Source organism: Dermacentor variabilis, chromosome 10, assembly GCF_050947875.1.
Source record: "Dermacentor variabilis isolate Ectoservices chromosome 10, ASM5094787v1, whole genome shotgun sequence".
NCBI classification, from domain to species: Eukaryota; Metazoa; Arthropoda; class Arachnida; order Ixodida; family Ixodidae; genus Dermacentor; species Dermacentor variabilis.
The window spans coordinates 24,793,511-24,813,402 of NC_134577.1; the positions used below are offsets into that span (position 1 = coordinate 24,793,511).

General features: G+C 43.4%; 1 protein-coding gene across 3 annotated transcripts in view; it reads right to left on the reverse strand.

Moving 5' to 3' along the window:
* LOC142560171 (actin-binding protein IPP-like) overlaps nt 1-19,892 on the reverse strand; it is a 37,630-nt gene that overhangs the window by 12,087 nt on the left and 5,651 nt on the right. For all 3 annotated transcript variants that reach the window (XM_075672054.1, XM_075672052.1, XM_075672053.1), the window contains 6 exons: nt 16,800-16,928; nt 14,207-14,382; nt 8,934-9,155; nt 7,575-7,911; nt 6,180-6,338; nt 1,527-1,747 (listed from right to left, as the gene is read on the reverse strand). In XM_075672054.1, the coding sequence (XP_075528169.1) occupies nt 1,527-1,747; nt 6,180-6,338; nt 7,575-7,911; nt 8,934-9,155; nt 14,207-14,382; nt 16,800-16,928 (1,244 nt within the window). The remainder of the gene's footprint in view (nt 1-1,526; nt 1,748-6,179; nt 6,339-7,574; nt 7,912-8,933; nt 9,156-14,206; nt 14,383-16,799; nt 16,929-19,892) is intronic.

The following is a 19,892-nucleotide window of genomic DNA, read 5'->3' on the forward strand; positions in this document are numbered from 1 at the left end:
AGAGAGACAGAGTGACGAAAGAGACCGGGGCACTTTTCTTTTGTCTGCCGTTCCATCCCGCGCTTCGTGAGGGTCGTCGCATGACGCGGGTCAGGCGGGAAATTGCATCGAAAAACCGGCGTTTTTAACGCATTGCTTCTATGGGGACTTTGCCAGGACTGCGTTAATCCATCGTAAAATCCGAGTCATCACAAAACCGGGGGACGCATAACTGGAGTTCCACTGTGTCTGCATAAAACATATCTTCAGATATAGTAAACTATTGTTCTCACTTAGTTTGGTCTGCCTATATTATCGATGCAACCAATACTGCTTTTGACGGACCCAGATGTAATGAACTACTGGCTACAAGAGACACATCTTGGGGCAAACTTTGTCTAGATAGTGTAAATACAACATGGCTTGCTGCAGTGATGCACACGTGTGGCAGTGCGCTACACATAACTACTTTCAACCTCTTGCTAAATTTGTGAAAATGCACTTTTTCTTAAGGAACAAATACAGTAGTGGCAAGCTTCCTGCAATGGTGTGCTGTGCAACACCCCGCAGGTGGAGAGTTTTTTGTGCTAAAAATGCAAGCGGACTACAGACACCAATTACTGCCGGTTCAATGAGGACCAAGCGCCAAGGGTGCTATCAGGCCTAACCAGCTTCGAGGTGAAGCCGTGGCACAGGGCACTTTAAAAGCAGCCGTCAACAATCACCGTTTTGAAAACACTTTATTTCTCCTTGCATCAATTCCCACATCAAAAAAGATCTGCTGCTATTCATGACATCTGGAATGTGAGGTGCCTACGTGATGTGGCTGAGCCGTCTCGCATGCAGTGCACTGGCGGCCAGATGCAGGCTCCAAGTTGAATTAGCCTTGTACCAGAGCTCTCGTTCATGCTACAGATTTGACAGTGGTTGTCGCTTGTCGTGAAAGTTAACCCTGATTTATACTACTAGCCACTGTTTTATGTGAAGAACAAACTGTAGTTGATGTTTGTGTCACCGGCGGTGTCACAGCAGAGCTGGATGGCTGGCTCCCTGCCATCATGCCGGCCATTAATGTTGCCGTTGCGTGGGTGTATAAATGCTCTAGTGCTAGGAAACTACCATTTGTCAGCAACTAGCATGCAGAAACCGGCGGATAGGAAGGCAAAGTGCTGCATGGTTATACAACTACTGCATAAACCCGTTTATCTGTAGCTATTTATTTTAATTTCGATCTTTTAGACACTTTTGCTATCGCTTACGGGTTAGACTGCCGTATTTGCAAAGTTTCGCCATTACACAACATACCACGACCCTAGTTTTGGATAGAACGGACTTGGAATATAACGCGCCTTCTTGCTGGATTATCATGGTTCGTTGTAACAAGCGTCGACTGCGCACCGAAAACACAAAACCCTAGTTATAAGCCACCCATAACACTGGTATATTTAAGGCATGAGCGTTTCTTATGCCTAGTTCTCGACAGCTCGCCCTCTCTGAGACACAAGTGCAAGGTGCACGCAGTAAAGAGTCTACGAAAGGCAGCCCACCTCTTCAATAGAGTAGCGCTCAACTGAGTTGAGTGCAGAGGAAGTATCACTGCTGCCGCCAACAGCATAGATGTGGTCGTGCAGGACTGCCACACCAACGTAGGCGCGACGCTTCCGCAGCGGAGCCAGTGTCTGCCACTCATTGGTGACCGGGTTGTACGATTCAACAAGTGCAAGCTCGCAGTTGAGGTCATTGTATCCACCAATGACATAGATAAGCCCTGCAGAAAAGTACCAATTCTCTTACTAAGGCAGGCATAGACACATTGAAACATGAGCACTGTAAAGACTTAAAAGCCATTCCCACAATCACATCTGTTACTCTGTTCTGTTGTGACACTTGTAGGGATGGCCAACTATTTCACTCCCAGTAATTTTCACCTGTTCTGCTTGACAACTGTGCGACAGTGGGAGCAGGTAGGTCACGATTACAGCAGCTACACTGAGCGATGGTACTAACGCTTCACTACCAGCGCCACAAGAGGAACAAGATAGTGTAAGGGTCCAAGTTCCTCTGATTTAGCTTCAGAACAGAAGTACACAGGATTTAGCATTATGCACATAAGCTTTCAGAGCACAAAACTGGCATGGGTTAGCACATGCATATCATTCCTTTGCAGGTCAAACATGTTAAATTTTTCAACACAGACCCCACATGCAACTAGTCTGTGTTTTGTCCAGCTGGCATTTTGTACACAAGTGTCCTTTGTATAAGCACTTGCATCATTTTCCAAGCTCCTAAAAGTGCAGCCCACCACCATAGCCAACTTGTGCCACCTGCTGCACTTGCGAAGAGGAGGTGGTCACCAGTTTGCAAGGTAGTGTGCACAATACAATGCAATTCCAAATTTACATGGTGCGCATTAGTTTACTGCTACAGCTGACTTTCCTTAATTTAACTCCAGTTAATTCAATATTTCAGTTATTTTTATTCTGACTGAAGGCCTCAGCCAGTGGCCACACATTTCTATGGGTCAAGACCACTACTACAGCGAAACCTCGTTACTATTAACAGCACATTAACAAACTTTTCAGATTAACGAGCTCTTCATAAATCCCCTGCTGACTTCTTATAGTATCAATGTAAAATTATTTCGGTACTTGAACTTTCAGAATACCGAACCTTTCAGAATAACAATCGTTCTTCAGTTTCCCTGTGATATTAACAATGCCTCAGTACTACAAACTCATATTATGAAATCTGGGGATTCTTAGATTTCCGTGTATCCTTGACAGCAGCCAAAACAGTAGGCTAGCAAATGACAAGGCGCGGAGAGCGGATGTCGCGGTGCGTGGGTTCGGAAAACCTGAGATGGCACTGTAGAAAAAAAGAATGAGGGCGAATGAGCGGAGGCGATGACGCATCAGGTTTTACTGTGCTTAGCCCAGAAAAGTATCGCCTAGCAACAGAGGCGCGTATCTTCCTTCTTTCCCCTTCTTTCTGCACATGCCTCTTTCTTTCATGCTTTTATCTGCCTTACTAGCTACGCGCGCGGTGAAATGCAACTTCTGTACTTAGGGGGACGCAACACGTTCGCACTTTGCACTTTCCAGACAGTGTCATTTACGCGTGCTTTCACTTTGACATAGATCAGGCGTCCGCCTCGAGTGAGTTGCCGTGTCCACGGCAAGAAATGTGGAAAACAAGTAGCAAGAAACACTGCGTTTTGGAGGCAAATAGAAAGAAGCACTGCGCTTTGGAAGCAACATAGAGCTACCTTTTTGTCAGTAGTTTCCTTGGCGTCAGTGTCCGTGTTGCGCACGTCACTCTTATTCATCATCAGCCTGGCTACGCCCAGTGCAGGGCAAAGGCCTCTCCCATACTTCTCCAAATACCCCAGTCATGTGCTAATTGTGGCCATGTTGTCTCTGCAAACTTCTTAATCTCATCCATCCAGCTAACTTTCTGCCACCCCCTGCTATGCTTCGCTTCTCTTGGAATCCAGTCTGTAACCCTTAATGACCATTGGTTATCTTCCCTCCCTATTACATGTCCTGCCCATGCCCATTTCTTTTTCTTGATTTCAACAAAGATGTCATCAACTCGCATTTGTTCCCTCACCCAATCTGCTCTTTTTTTATCCCTTAACGTTACACCCATCATTCTTCTTTCCATAGTTCATTGTGCCGTCCTCAATTTAAGTAGAACCCTTTTCGTAAGCCTCCAGGTTTCTGCCCCGTAGGTGAGTACTGGTAAGACACAGCTGTTATACACTTTTCTTTTGAGGGATAATGGCAACCTGCTGTTCATGATCTGAGAATGCCTGCCAAATGCACCCCAGCCTTTTTTTATTCTTCTAATTATTTCAGTCTCATGATCCGGATCTGCGGTCACTACCTGCCCTAAGTAGATGTATTCCCTTACCACTTCCAGTGCCTCGCTACCTATCATAAACTGCTGTTCTCTTCCGAGACTGTTAAACATTACTTTAGTTTTCTGCAGATTAATTTACAGACCCTTTTTTCTGCTTTGCCTCTCCAGGTCAGTGAGCATGCATTGCAATTGGTCCCCTGAGTTACTAAGGTATTCTCCATTAACTCTTATCCCCAATTCTTCCCAATCCAGGTCTCTGAATACCTCCTGTAAACACGCTGTGAATAGCATCGGAGAGGTCGTATCTCCCTACTTGATGCCCTTCTTTATTGGGATTTAGTTGCTTTCTTTATGGAGGACTATGATGGCTGTGGAGGCACTATAGATATCTTTCAGTATTTTTACACACGGCTCGTCTACACCCTGATTCCGTAATGCCTGCATGACTGCTGAGGTTTCGACTGAATCAAACTCTTTCTCGTAATCAATGAAAGCTATATATAAGGGTTGGTTATATTCTGCACATTTCTCTATCACCTGATAGTGTGAATATGGTCACTCTTATAATATGGTGCTTTGTGGTGGCGGAATCTATGAAAATTAGCAACAGCACTTGCCAAGAGCAAACAGCAACGTTTTTGTGGATAGCTCATGGTGACAACTTATGAACTGATGGGTTGATGGGCGGAATGGTTCATTTTGAGGCTTTCACTACAACAATCTTTCAGAGTAACAAACAATTTCCTGCGGTTTTCTGAAGTTCGTTGTGTCAAGATTTCACTGTATATTGATCCTATAATTGGCCCTCGCCAGAGAATCCAAATTTTACTGGCCAGCACACACCCAATAAAGTGACCCCAATGGCTGCATTGTCGGTCTTGGTGACACTAGAGGACAGTGACCGTATCTAAGACATGTTACCTCGTTTTAACAAAAACGCTAATTGTTGACCTGCCCCTTTGCAGAGCAAAAGGATAGACAGTTGGGCGAGTTGGTACGGTAACATGATCTTGGATTGTAGCGCGAAGTGACACGGACACAGACTGTCTGGCGTCCTGTCTGCTTCTAGTCTGTGTCCGTGTCACTTTGCACTACAATCCAAGATCATGTTACCTTTGCAGAGTTTCAAGTGAAAACAGCTGTTTATAATTAATTATTACTGCACTCACCTTATTTTAACACGCACATATTTCTCACGAAAATCAGTTAAAAATGGTCCATGTTTGCAATAAAGTGCAAAATGAAAACTGCATTAATCGCCTTAGCAACAGCCAACTGTCAGAACCAGGGTCGTTTAATCGAAATTTCTGAGGTTTGAGTGCCAGAACCACAATCTGATTACCAGGCATGCCCTAGTGAGAGGCTTTGGAATAATTTTGACCACCTGGGTTGTTTTTCCATTGTTATCACAAGATGGCAACTGAACAAATTTTCCGGTTGGCAATGATTTTGTGCCACTTTCATCACAAGAACTCCTTCAAAAGAGAAGTTATTTTACATGTTAAGCTAACAGCAATGGTGCCCCATCACATACTTTCGACACGTTGGTGGCTTGCACAGCATTATGCAGCGACGAAGTGGTTAGTCTAGGCGTGGGCCACCCTCCTGTTTGTAATGGCTGCACATATGTTCAAGGAATGCAGAATTTCAATCAATGCAGTCCACTGTACCAAAGAATACACAGTGGACCATACACATCACGTTTTCAGCCATAGCAATAAAGAGTTGCCCGAAAGTGATGATGGTAGACATTAGGTTTACCGTGAAGGTAAACTTTACACATTATAACATTGTCCTATTGCCTGAATCTGACGCATGCAACCTTTTACAAGTTATAAAATCGGATGTGCGTTAGATTTGCAAGCGTGTTATTTTCTTACTTTGAGCCCATAAAGAGAAGGTTTGTTCGGATCAGGCTAAAACTGCCAAATAAAGCAACAGTATGCTCAGACGTATCTTCTGCCTTTCCCATTAATTCTGCCCACCTAATAATCTCATCAACTCTGTCTGTTCTGTTAAGGTTAGATTAACAATAATCGGCTGTATTTATAATTATGGGTGAATGTGTATGCCCTTTCCTGCAGAGCCCTTTGCCTCTCAAGCTCATGCTGTGCCTGCCCGCCTAGTTTGTATCAATTTCGTCAAAGATGTTGAAGCCACAGTTCTTGCGGGACCAGCTCATTCTGACCAATTCAATTTGTTTGGGACATGCAGCATACTTTGGACATCCACCAACTTTACTTGGGAGATTTCACTGCTCTCTTCGTCAGGTATCAGACAGAAACACGTAAATTTTTCATGCACACCAAGGGAAAGCCCCCTTTCCAAGAACAACCTACCTTCGTGGGCAAGCACCCCCATGGCATAGCGGCCAATCGTCATCCGGCTGATTATCTGCCATGTGTCCAATTCAGGGTCATACTTCTCTACAGTGTCACCAAGCTCGGCACCCACCCAGCCTCCCACGGCATACAGGAAGCCGTCCAAGGCACACATCCCTGCATAGGAGTAAACAAGGCAAGAAAAAAAGTGAGTACTCTAAAAATATGATTCGAACCCGAGCTACAAAAATTGAACAGTTAGGAATACAACACCTAACACCGCTTGTAGGCTGTTCTGATGATTATTAAGTAACGGTAACTGCTGATAGTGGCACCACCAGGCGGTTATAAGAATGAAGCAAAAAAGTGAGTTGGGTTAAAATGGTCTGTTCGGCTAGTTGATTTGTCCATGGCTTGCAAAAAGCACTAGCGAACATGATGGAAGTAAACATCAAGACGACCACAAGAGCAGATGCAAGAGAGAAAATGTGGGGGCTTTTGCTCCCTGAATATATGACTCTGCCTAGGTATCACCAAGAATAAGTTTTTTTGCTCATTTTGTATGAGCAAAAAAACCCTCTCTTTCCCTTTGCTCGCGCAAGGAGGTGGCACTCATGAAGTCACCATCTTTCCTGTCTCACCCTCACACACTTTCACTCGCACCTAATACAAACAATGCGTGGGGCGCGATAGGATCTTATCGCACTTGAACTTTGTACAGAGCACGATGCGGCGCCACTTCGGCCATCCCTCTCCTCGCACCGTCCATGATTTTAGGGATTCGTTTGCAAGCAGTCGCTCGTAATTCAATAATCTGGCTATCTGCGTGTGCAGAAGTTTCCATTTATTGTCTGGGCACTCCTTTGGGGCAGCAGTGAAATTTTGTTATATTAGAATCGCATACAAACACACTTTGGTGTATTGAGGTTTTAAACACATGGTGTTCTATGGACAAGAGGTTACGTAAAGTTAAATACTTCGTTATATCGAGAATTTCTTTACACTGAAGTTTGTTATATCAAGATTTAACTGTATATAATGAGAGCACAGTTTCAAACATGACACGAGCTTAATCGTCATGCCTTGCTGGCGAAGCAACGCACTGACACAGAGCACAGTGAAGATACACAAGAAAAGACGACACAAGCTACTTGTGTGTCTTCACTGTGTCCGTGTCAGTGTGCTGCTTCACCAACAAGGTATGATGATTAATCGCCAACTAGCCCAACTTTTCACATTAATGACACGAGGTGCTCCTCATGTCATGTTTGATCGCGCATTGTCTCCTTGTGTCAGATACTTATGTGATCATAATGCAAACCCATTTTTTACAATTCTGGAGAAAACCAGGTTTGCGCTTTGATCCCACAAATATCGCAATTAACCCATCTTCATGTGTTTTCCGGTGCTCACCCATCATGCAGCGAGGTTGAACCATCGGTGTGATGGAATCCCATCGGTTGGCCACAGGGTCGAACACTTCGGCACTGTCGAGGATCAGGCAGTCGCTCTCGCCACCCGCAACATAAACCAGTTGGTTGAGTGCTGCGGCCCCTGGCCCAGACCGCGGGTGGGCCATGGGAGCGAGTGAGCCCGCCCACTGGCCCCGTGCGGGGTCGAAGCGCTCGACGCTGGCCAAGCTGTAGCCCTCACCGAAGCGCATGCCCGCATGCCTATGACAGCCACCCAGGATGTAGACACTCTTGCGAGCACACATGCGTGGCTGCTGCTGCACGTCCACCACTTGTACCTAAAAAGTTACACATGTTGGACAAACATTTTTTCATTCATGCATTTATACTTTCTCGAACCACAATGAAAGAAATGGAAACACTGGTCCAACCAATAAGCCAGACTAGTAAATGGTCTGATTACAACAAGGCACGGGCAGCCTCTTTAGCTATGACAAGAAACAACAGGTTATGACAAAGCTGCCAGAAAGTAACACAGATAAGGACAACCTTCTAATTTGCTTATGATTCACAATATAGCGAAAGTAAAATAATGGACAAGTTACAAAGCCATCAGGCATCAAGAACACGTCACTACTACCCCGTGGCAACACTGTAGACAGTGTACATACAAAAGAAGTAAAATAAAGTTAACAGGAGCACGTGAACGGCATTCTATGCTGATAAATGACTTTGCTTCTGGCACTGAAATTAGAATTGTTCCAGCCACAATGACTCAGCTGGTTGTGGGTTCGATTCCCAACGACTGCCGCTGCATTTCGATGGGAGAAGAATTTCAACAATGCTCACGTACGATTTAGGTGCACATTGAGAAACCCTGGCTGGCCTAAAATAATCCAAACCTCCTCCGCTACAGTCCCTCATAACACAGTGTAGCGATGGGACACTTAATTGCACAACATAACTTAATTTTGATTTAAATTTAAGAAAGCACTGCCAACTATACTCTTGAACATGAGCAACTGCTAAACACATATTCTGAGCAAATCGTATGTTGAGACAAGCTCCTGCAGTAGTCACTGTTTACAGGTTAACTGAATGTTCCCTATGAGATTGGTATCTGATGCTCACAGCTGTCTGCCCTTTATGAAAAAAGAATGGCTGATATTACCTGTTAGACAGGTGTCTTGCGAAGCCTGTCCTTTTTCTGTCATTGCTTTTTACCATGTAACATAAGTTCGTGCCAGAATTTCCTTTTCCATTAACACACCTCCTTACTAGGCATGCGTTCCCCAAACCAGTGATTACGTACTCATTACTGCAGGCAGCCATGACACCATGCATGAGCATGCACCCTCACCTGACTGCTTTTTCCGTCGATGCAGAGCCTCCGGTCCGGCTTGAGGTCTTGGACCAACTTGAGCAAAGCCTCGTGCAGCTCTTTGTCGGGGCAAGTATCAGCATACTGCTCCAGTTGCTTGCGCGAGATCACCGGGAACCGGATGGCTTCCAGCACATCGAAAAACAGCGTGCGCCGCTCTTCCACGTTGTGCAAGATCCACTTCATGGTGGCATCGAAGACCTGTGACCAGAGGATGCTCACTCTAATAACCTAATAGTACCACAGTCAACCAGGGATACATCCTCTAACGATCCCATTTCACTGCCCATTCTTCTTGAACTTCGTCAAGAGCATGGGCTTTGCCATGCTGCCGTTATCACTGAGATTGGGCTCTCAACATGACACGTTATAAAAGATTGGAAAACGAAACTGAATTTTACACACAACGGACCCAAGTGGCATAGCTTGCTTTGCTGTAGCCCTTAAATGCAATATGCCCTCCTTCAATCTCAAGCTCATTCCAAGAAAGGTGTCAGGGGAATAAAATTCAAAGCAATACGACAGCAAAATGCATTTCTATGCTTATTTGGCTTCAAGTGATTCAGCACAAGCACATCCCCATCGCAATGCATGACAAATTGACTGTACTCCATGCTAAAACACAGTAGAACCTAATTGATATGATCCTGTTTCATACAATTTTCTGGTGCCAATGTTTGTGATGAAGAACACAAAAAAAAAAACTACCTAATGCAGTTCTTCTTTTTTTATTGGTTAATATGTTCCCAGAAAACAAAATTTTCGGCACTAACATTCAGTACACCTTCAAACTGCGATCATATGATATGTTTCCTGGACACTAGATCTTGTGTGAGCAAAAAAAGTGAGGCATCCACGATTGAGAGCAGTAGGCGCCTGCCACAGCAACTTGCCCGCAGTACTTCCCTGCCAGTGTCACATGAAAATGACGGAAAGCACTCAAGTTTTCTCTTCTGGTATCAGCAAATTCCCTTGTGTGTTGTTGCACATCACATTCACAGATATCGCCGACCACTGTACTGCTTTACACCCTAATAATGTGCATCATAGGGCAAGCTCACTTATCTGCTTCGCAGCACGTGTGGCTTAGTGCCACTAGATGCCTACTGTATGCCTATTGTATGCAATAGGTGATAACCCCAATGCGCATGTCACGTTTCGCTCTGGCAGCATTGTATTTCAGCATCGCACACCAGATCGATTTCATTTGTTTCGCTTTGTACTTTTAGAACACTATGCAATAATAAAATGACAAAACACGTCTTGCGCCCCGACAGCTCCACGCACAGGCTGCAACGATTCTCGCTGAGTGAGCATGTCAAAACTTCTCACCAAATTTCCCTACCCAAGAAGCTGCTGACCCAGGCCAAATTTGAAGAGCACAAACGTAAGCAACAACCTGCGTGTGGAGCTGCTTTAGCCCCTCCAGCTTGGCGCACGTCGGTGCTTCGTGCTGCAACATTCGCGTAGGTGTCAACTTAGGTGTCAACTTTAGTTGAGGCTGTCAAATTCTTTAGTGACTTCAGGTTATACATTTTCCCAGTTAGTATGTTTTTCTCGCATATTTTTCTGAAACGTGTCAACAAGGCTCCAGTATCCATTCCACGCAGTTGCCAATTGAAGAAAATATCTGGCAGTGTGAATTTCGGTCATGACTATGGTGCAGTCATTACATTTAGGAAGTGGTATGCACGATTAGGTGAATAGTACTCTTACAACTGTGTTTTGTAAAATATACTTAAGTCATATCTTAGGTGTTTAATTATATAAGAAGGAAGACAGGGCACAGTCTACTGAAGCTACCACCACCAGAGTGCCTACCAAGTTGACATTTCCAAGTTCCCTGAGTTTTCCAGGCTTTCCCCGAGTGCCTTTGCAAAATTCCCTGAGTGACACAGAACCTTGTTTTATGTCAAGACAGGCTGACACCATGTTGCCCGATGCTGTCACTCTCTAGTAAGCATGCTAAAAAACAAACAAAATGACTTAATCTAGTTTGAATAGGAAGGAGTAGTATTTATTTTATTCAAAAAGAAATCAGAAGGGAGAGGTTCGTAAAATGCACAGTGAATAAAATATCTTTGAAAAAAATAGTAAAACTCACTGCAAATCAAATTGATCATCACCAAATACAAATAAAAGGGAGATGCATGCGGAAATAAGTATTTTTGAATATCCCCTTCAGTCAAGAATTATGATTGACTGTCTATACATGCGTTAAACATAGATGTTGCTTGAGACTCCACTGAAAGCAAAAGAATGACTCTGAAAGCTAACCGAGTCATTATAAGTGAGTCATTATAATTACAGAGTAACTAAATATTTGAACATTGTAAAGTCAGTCATGCTACATTTCTTTATAAAAAGCATTAAACCCTCTGCTCGAATTACATGCTCAAGTTATTCATTGGCCTCGGGCATTTCAAGAAAGAAAATATATATATATATATATATTTCGAGGTTGATAACGACATACTCCACGTCATAACGTCACGTAAAGCACGGTAGTGCCTTCACCAAAACAGTACTCTGTAATGATACACATCACTCAGAAGTAAAATGGAAGTCATAGACGTTATCAGAATGGTCAACTTACCCTAAGCTTAACGTTTGTGCTCTATTCCTTGTTACCACTGCACAGAAATGGCAAAAATAGGCCGCGTCCACAAAACTGGATGGCGTGATTGAAGGGGATGTGAACTATTTCTATGAACAGATAGCAAGCCCATTAATATGACGCCCGAACTTTGTCACAAGTAAGATTCTCTCTCAACTGCTGGTAGGTCAACCTCAACTGTCTTGACTTACTCTCAGCCCGTGCACAACACCTCAGTGTTATGTTTCACTGCTTTAAAGAGTTTATTTTAGTTTTGATGAGGGACACCTGCATCTCGGCGTCAGCCAACACTGTTTTTTTGAGCTCAAGCTCCTTGAAAGAAGCGGCGGCACGCTTCCTTTCCCGTTCATTCCTCAATGCATAGGTCCTTTCTGTTCTCATCCTCCTTCCACAGCGCGTTCTTCCCACGGACCATTTGAAGAATTCTCTTGGTCAGTTTTAAAGTGAAAATCCGATTTTTCTGACTCTCTAGGGGCCACGAAAACATCCGAAAAATCGGGCAGTTCGAAAAAATGAATCCATGTCTTTTACTGCCCTTAAGGGCTCAAAACGCCACAGCCACATCCAAAAAGGCCTGTAAGTGCACTTATTAGGCATATCGGTGCTTGTACTGACGTGAGATGGCGGGTAGACGCGTGTATAATTAGGGAATATATACTGTGTCCTGTGACAATTGCCCCTTCCCATGCTGGTTATGCTTCACCGCAATGCTTTCGCGTTGTGTTGGGTTTAATGGCGCATAAGCAACTCAGGCTATCATGCACCAAATGCAAGGTCAAATTTCTTTTTAAAAAGTTTGGTCACCTCAGCGACGATCCTTGTCTGGGCAAGGACTCCGAGGATCCCAACAAACTAAAGACCTCATTCTTCTTCTCAAATATGAGAAGGTGGGTGAGGTGTATCCCAATATGAAGTTGTGGATAGGCTCATTTATAGTTTTTCAATGATACCTGCTTCTCTTAAGAAGCTAATAACATGTCTGGTATTAACAAGTGCATCTTCACCTAAAATCAATGCTGGGTGAAAGGGAATGTGTTGATTATAAAACGAAGTAAAGTATTTTTTCCTTAGTGTTTCTAGTTGTACGCATGTTAATAAGATGTGGTTTACAGTAAGTTCATTTCCGCATTTTTCGCAGCCAGGCTTGTCTTCTTTTGTCAGGAGGAAGTTGTGAGTTGTGTGCAAGGTGGGTGTGTCCAATGCAAAGGCGACATAAAATTACTTCGATGAAGCGTTCTCGGTGTGAGCATGACTTCTATTCTTTTATGACAGGTTTTACTAGGTGTAGTTTATCTGTTACTTTTTATTCCATGTAGTCTGCCATTTATTTTCAATTTATACTTTCGCGTATGCTTCAGCGCGTAACATTGCTGCATTGAGGCGAAGCTGACTTTCGGGACCCAACATTATGCAACGCGCTGCACTTTCCAAGCTTCGAAGCCAATACTGAGGACCACAAAGGCAGAGTTGGTGCCATATTGCTGACAGCAGTGAATTCTTTCTATGAAAAACACGGCGCTGAATGGCAAGAAGCTTAATAGTGAACATTGAAGCACTGGCCTAGCGTTTGCCACGGTAGTGGCAACGGCTGCCAGCAGATCTGCATGCAAGAGCGCTAGTTCGAGGCGACGAGGTAATCAGAACGGTGGCAGTGGTGGCTTTGATTAAGGCTGTTTCGGACTTGCGGTGACAGCAAAAAGTCCAGAAAGTTGGACAGCGAAGCGTTCTTGTGTCCGAAATTTCAGGCGTTCTTGTACATTGACTCTATGGGGTGCGTGGTGGTTTCGCAAAGCCGCCCTAATTATTGGCCCTCCGGAAAGTCGGTCGTTGATTGTACACTAGAAACCCCCCAGCCGACAACACGGTGTCAAAATACGATTCATGACGATCCTTCCGTTACTCAAGCCAGCACTACTGCAACTTTCGTTCGGTTTGAATAAAATTACAGCTAATTTTCCCCGATAGAAGCACAAATTCCTCGAGTTTTCCCTGTGTGTTTCCAGACCACTCAAAATCCCTGAGAATTCCCAGTTTTCCTGGTTGGCAGACACCCCGGCACACTCAGAGGAGAGAGACCAATGCAAGATTTCAAGCTGCAGTGGTGTCATGTATAGCAAATGAAATGTACACTTCAGGTTCACAAATGACGAGAGCTGCCTGTACAAATTTTAAAGGAATCCACAGGTGGCGTGGGGGCAAAGCCTAATTCCAGTTTATTGCCTGGTTCCCCCCCCACCACTGAAAAAGTATCCCAAATAATTTTTCTTTTCGTTGGTTATGCTTATTCTCAATGTGTTTTGCACATTTAGATAGAAAATAAGCATTTAATTTGGGTGTTTATATATGCCATCAATAAAAGGTTAATGTGCTGCATCAGTACTCAGAAGAGGGGCACAGCTATTGAAATATCTTTTTCTGAGAGATGAGATGCTCGATAAGGACAGGCAGTCAAGACAGTTGAACAACACAAAGATTTGCTCACTTTGACAATGATCCTTGACGGTCACCGTCACTGCATAATTTCCATGATTGTTCCTTCTGTTCTAAATGTATCGAGCTATAGACTACCAACTAGCGTAAATAATCATGCTGAGTTACAAGCAATCAGTCAAGGTCAGCATTGTGCAATGAGCACCTGAAACTCGTTGTCGATGCTGAGCCCCTCGCTCTTCAGGAAGTGGCGCAATGTCTCTGTGGGCAGCTCGTAAAATTCCTCCTCATTGATGACCTCGGTGAAGCGCCTCTCTATGAAGCACTTGGCCTCCAGCTTCAGGTTCGTGCACGCATGCATTTCAGCGAAGCGAAAGATGCCTGCACAGTGGAAGCATTGAGCAAATATTATTTCAACAGAACATGCTTTGTTTGCAGCAAAGCACTGAATCACTGCTGCTGCAGCAATGTTAAAGGCACGCTAACAGAGTAGGCTCCAGGAAAGCACTTCAGCGGAATTTCAAGAGGGCAGAGAGCTTAGGGCTGCTGGACTGCCTTATCTCAGCAAGTAATTGAAAAGTGATCGGCTCTGTGAGAGACGTTTTTCAAACAAATATTCAGTGTTTGACCCAACATTTGTATAAGTGTTATTAGCATTTTTATTACTCAAACACTCCTAATTGTAAACAAATAAGATACCACATAAAAAAAAATTATCTGCTTTGAACAGTACGTCACTATCCGTTTTAGATAGGAGCAAGTGCATTTAAATCCCTCTGACAGTTGGCCCCAGGAGACCGTTTCTGCATTTCATGTACACAGTCAAACCCAGATATATCGTATCTGAAGGGGATTACAAAAAAAGTTTGATATATTTCGACATAAAAAATAAAAATATTATGCAAAAATTTTCAAGGAGATTTTACAGCTGTTCGTTCTACACAAAAATTAATTATATGTGGGTTCGATTATGCGGGTTTGACTGTATGTATGAATAGGGAAATTGAAACATGCCCGCAAAACTAACGCTTCCATGGCAAGACATTTTAAGCTTGCCAATGTTTTTTTCTTCTTTTTTTGCCTTGGAGAAAGGCGCTAACCCTCTAAACCTTGCAAAAAATATTGGAAAGTGTAAGAGCACACCACATAATTTACTATAACATGTGCTTCTAGAAATCAGTTTCTGTTTCCATACAAAGGAGGTACTGGATGTATCATGACATTACAATATATCCTTAATTTTTTTAATGAGGTATGTCCCCATATCTAGCCTCCATGTTACACATTGTCAACAAGTCTTTCTCTGTGCTATGGCATCAAAATAATGCCAATGACACCAGGTCCCGCATTTCTAGAACAACTTTAGTATCAAACTGAAATAATTTGTATTTCCCATCCTTCATATCTACTAAGTGTCAGGATTTCATGCGTTACAAGTGTGTGACAGAGTTTTTACAACCTTCGAATGTACTGTAGTGAACAAGAAGATGCAATATTGTGCTTTTCTGTGAAACGTTTGTTACACTGAACCTACATTGAACCTACATTTCTAAACTATCAGTTCTTTTTCTTCCCATATACAGTAATACCCTGTTCACTGAAAGTTTTAAAAACTAGACAAACTTTCGAGATAAGCAGAGTTTTGAGGTAAGCAAAATTACAAAAATTGGAACCCGCTGGCTTTGCACAGAGTACATGAAGCATTTTAAAATGCTGCCAGTAATATATTCTCGGTCACTTTCACGTGGCATCAACACCGCACACGTCAACGTCTATGGGCAACAGCGCACTTGCACTGTGCCAACATAATATGTGCCAACATAATATACTAGTGCGCATTTTGCACTGAGTGAAGACATTGATCCTAATGCTACATTTGGAGCCATTCATCCAAGCATAACCAATTGCAGACATTCAAAAAGCTGACACTGCTACTTCTGCATTGTAATAACTTCAGAACAATTTCACTTCGAAAACAGAAATTGAACTGTGCAAGCATGCAATTGACATGACCTTAGCGGACACCCCTGAGCGATGCAGCATTTAAGCCTCATCATCGCGCGAGCTTCTTTATCAAGCTGCAATCTCACTGTGTGGCCATGCATGCTGGCTTCTCTTGAGTCCAGTGCATGGGCTGACCGCGCTGCTTAAAAGTGATGAGCTTGCTCAAGGTCAGGTTTAATACACTGTGACCACAATGATATGCAAGATTTAAAAACGAATATGCTTCAACTCCAGGCTCATTGCTGCTGCTTGAGGCCACAATGAAGAGGCAATGAGCAGCCAAACAGTGGTAGAAAAAAAGGGGCGAAGAAGGAAGAGAGATATGGAGAATAGCGACAAGGTGCAGCACCTGGCTCGGCTAGCGGGCTGCTGCCAAGTGTAAAGTGAGTGCAGATGCTACACAACTTTTGCTTTTTTTATTTATTTTCTGTGTCGACATATCTGGGGTACGGCACAAAAACTTTTCAAGAGGTGAAAAACACATGGGTTTATTTTCGGACATACTGGCTGACATGTACATTTCCATGCGATACTCAAGTTGTGTGTGTGACGTGTAGGCTACCTGGTGTGAATAACATGGCAGCGAGTGCTAAAGAGGTCATTGTCCAATGCTAGAGGCCTGGCATAATGCATTGCCTACTTTATAAGCAGTTTCGTCCACAAGACCCAAAAATGCAAAACGTATCTTTTTGTCTACTGCTGCGTGGATCAATGCTCCACCCCTTTAACAAACCAGGCTTTGCCAGAATGCAAACAATGCACATACACTCTTTAAGTGTGTCTCACTCACTCACCCACACAGTTGGAAGGGTGCAGTTCCCTTTGAAGGAAGTCACAGCATGCCTGAACCACATCTGCTAGCCTGAACATATTGGCAGCTGCAAGCAGGTCCTGGCAGTTGTCCCGTGTTATCAAGATCTCACCTGCATGGGGCACAGACAGAGATTAAGGCCAAGTCTCCAAGCTTTTGAAATGCCAGAGGACTGTCTGCAATTTAGCGCGTGCAGTCAATCAATGAAATGGGATAGTTCACCTGAGGCAGCGATTTTTGTGCGTGAAAATTAATCTGCTGCCACATACCTATACATACATGATATGGAAAGGCAGGTGCACAGAACACAAACACAAGTATAACAAAAGCGGCGGCTAACAACTGAAACGTCACACAGTGACAGAAAAGAAGCAAGACATAAAACACGTCTGCATGTGCTCAAGGGAAAGCGGCGCCAACCTGAGCAAGCACCCGTACCCAGTACATTTGTGGCACCGACTGCTAAAGCGTCGGGTTGCTGTTCTTGAGGAACCCTTGTGACGTGGGTTCTATTCTGCCCAGCATTGGAGTAAGGGATATTTTTCATTACTGTAGAGCGGCGCAATCCCAGTGGCAGATACCTAGTTAACCAAGTTGACATCGAAAAACATTCATTGAGGAGAGGCTTCAGGACTCTAATAATTAAAGTTTTGTGGATGAATGAATGAATGAATGAATGAATGAATGAATGAATGAATGAATGAATGAATGAATGAATGAGGAGAGGCACACACCTACTGCCACATAGCTAGTGACCCAAGTCGGCATCAAAGAGGTTCACTGGAGGCCATCACAGATCTAGAGGCACATATCCAGTGCTCCAAGTTGGCATCAGAGTTTCTTTGAGCAGTGGTACCTACCCAGTCCCGCTGCTTTAGTGACTATGTCAGAGTGAAAGAGGTTTGTTGAAGAGTGGCATCTATGTACACATTGCCACATAGTGATCCAAGTTGATCCGACAGTTGGTTTCAAACTCTGTTACCATAGCATAGCAGCCTGGTGCGCTTTCCTCCCTACCTACTTTTCTTGTCCTTGCTCTCTCTCTCTGATACACTACCCATTCGACCACTGACTGCCCAGTGACCTAGGTAGGCGGGAAAGCGTTTAGATACATATCTACAAACATACATACATGCACATACATACCTACCTACATACATACATACATACATACATACATAAATACATACATACGTACATACATACATAGCCTCTGGAAAGTGCATGAAGTACCCAAAGGATGCAAACGCATTAACGTATGCTGAAGTTCTCATGAAAAAATTCATAAGACCTGCTTGTCATCTCATGAGCCAATTGCAGAATTACATCAAGTGGTGTCAGGTCTTGGCCAGAATGATACATTCTTCTTGAACCCTCTCTCTCACACTGGTGGTGATCTCTAACTCTTGGCCCCAAGTTGTGATATAAGGTGGGGTCATGGACACTGAAAATCTCTACTAATAAACTTTTTATAGTTTCAGCTGGCTTCATATTCACCAACTAGGTACTTTTTAACTACTGTGCGACACACCACACAATGCACGTTCTCACTTATAATTGCATAGCAACAACAATTTCTTGACAGTATGGCCCAATAATAAGCATTCACTGACAATGGAACACGAATGTGCGTTTGTTAGCTTCACAATATTATTAGGCATTCATTAATAAGCATGTTGGAATCGCAACACTGCTATGCACACATTGGCATTACAATGTCGCCATGAATTGACTGATAAGAATTTGTTGACCCAAGAGTGCTGATAAGCATCCACTGACGCTACAATACTGACAAGCATCCATTTGCACTAAAGACTAGTAAACACGGACTAACATCACAATGCTCACAAACACTCATTGACGTTAGAAAACTGATAAGTGTTCACTGATATCCTGAGCTCAATAAATATTCACATCCTGATAAGCATTCATTGACATTTAAACATTGCCACTGCTTGACCTTGTCAACATACTCAGTACTTGACTTAGCTATTTACTTCTGGATGTACATATCTGCTTCTGCTCGCATGTATTATCAGTACATACTGATACCAGTGTACCCGGAAAGTGAGTTAACTGAAATTGAAGCAGAAACTCCCAAATGGCGAATTGTCACATAGCGTATGGCATTGCTTGGAATCAATTCTTATGAAGTTTATACTCTACCCTCGAAACCAAGATTGTCATATTTTAAGAGGTAAGCAATGCCGAAGGATACCACACACACTACGACGATCTCGTCATTTTACCACCAATCTTGTGTTTGGAAAATAACGCGATGCTGTAGTGCTTTTCCTCACATAATTTGGCTACTGACGCACTCACCTGCATTCCAACGCATCCTCTTCAAAAGCTTCTCTCTGTTGACAACATTTATAGTGTTTATTTAATTACTTATAACACAGTATTTTGTTTAAAATGATGAGTTCACAAAGTCACGAAGCCACTTGAAGCCAGAAGGATGAAGCCTAAGCACATGCACCTACTAACCATCATTTCCACGCTGACTGAACCAACCTCCTTGCAGTTCTCGTAGGCACTAGTGCCAGGGTTCCCTGTAGTAATTAGTTTGAAACTATGGTTTGGGCTTTGGGCAGCTGTGTGTCCGCATCTGGTGGCTTTCTGACAACATATCGCGTCAGAGGTTTGTGCACCTGCAAGTAGGTGGCAGTAAGCGTACAGAAGTGTGTTTATCCACCTATTCAAGCCTAGATGGTGCTAGGGGTTTTTTGGGACACAAAACCGGAAGTATGAAGGGAACGGAGCAGAGAATTACCCCAGGCACTTAGGCAAGGAATGCTATATATTAAAAATACAGTGCCACCCTATGCATATGTGAAATCATGCACAATACTCGTTGAATGAACAGCAATAATGTGAGCGTTTGACCACCGATACACTCTTCGGTGCTCTGAAGGCCATGGTAATCGGGGGATTGTAAAAAAACCCGCCATCAGAAAAGTAACACCATTTGCCCTAAAGTGGTCATGAGCAAAAAGTTTCTAATCACACAAACCCAAAGCACAGAATGTTGTCAAACTATGCATCCTCCCATTGTCATGTTTCATACACTGAC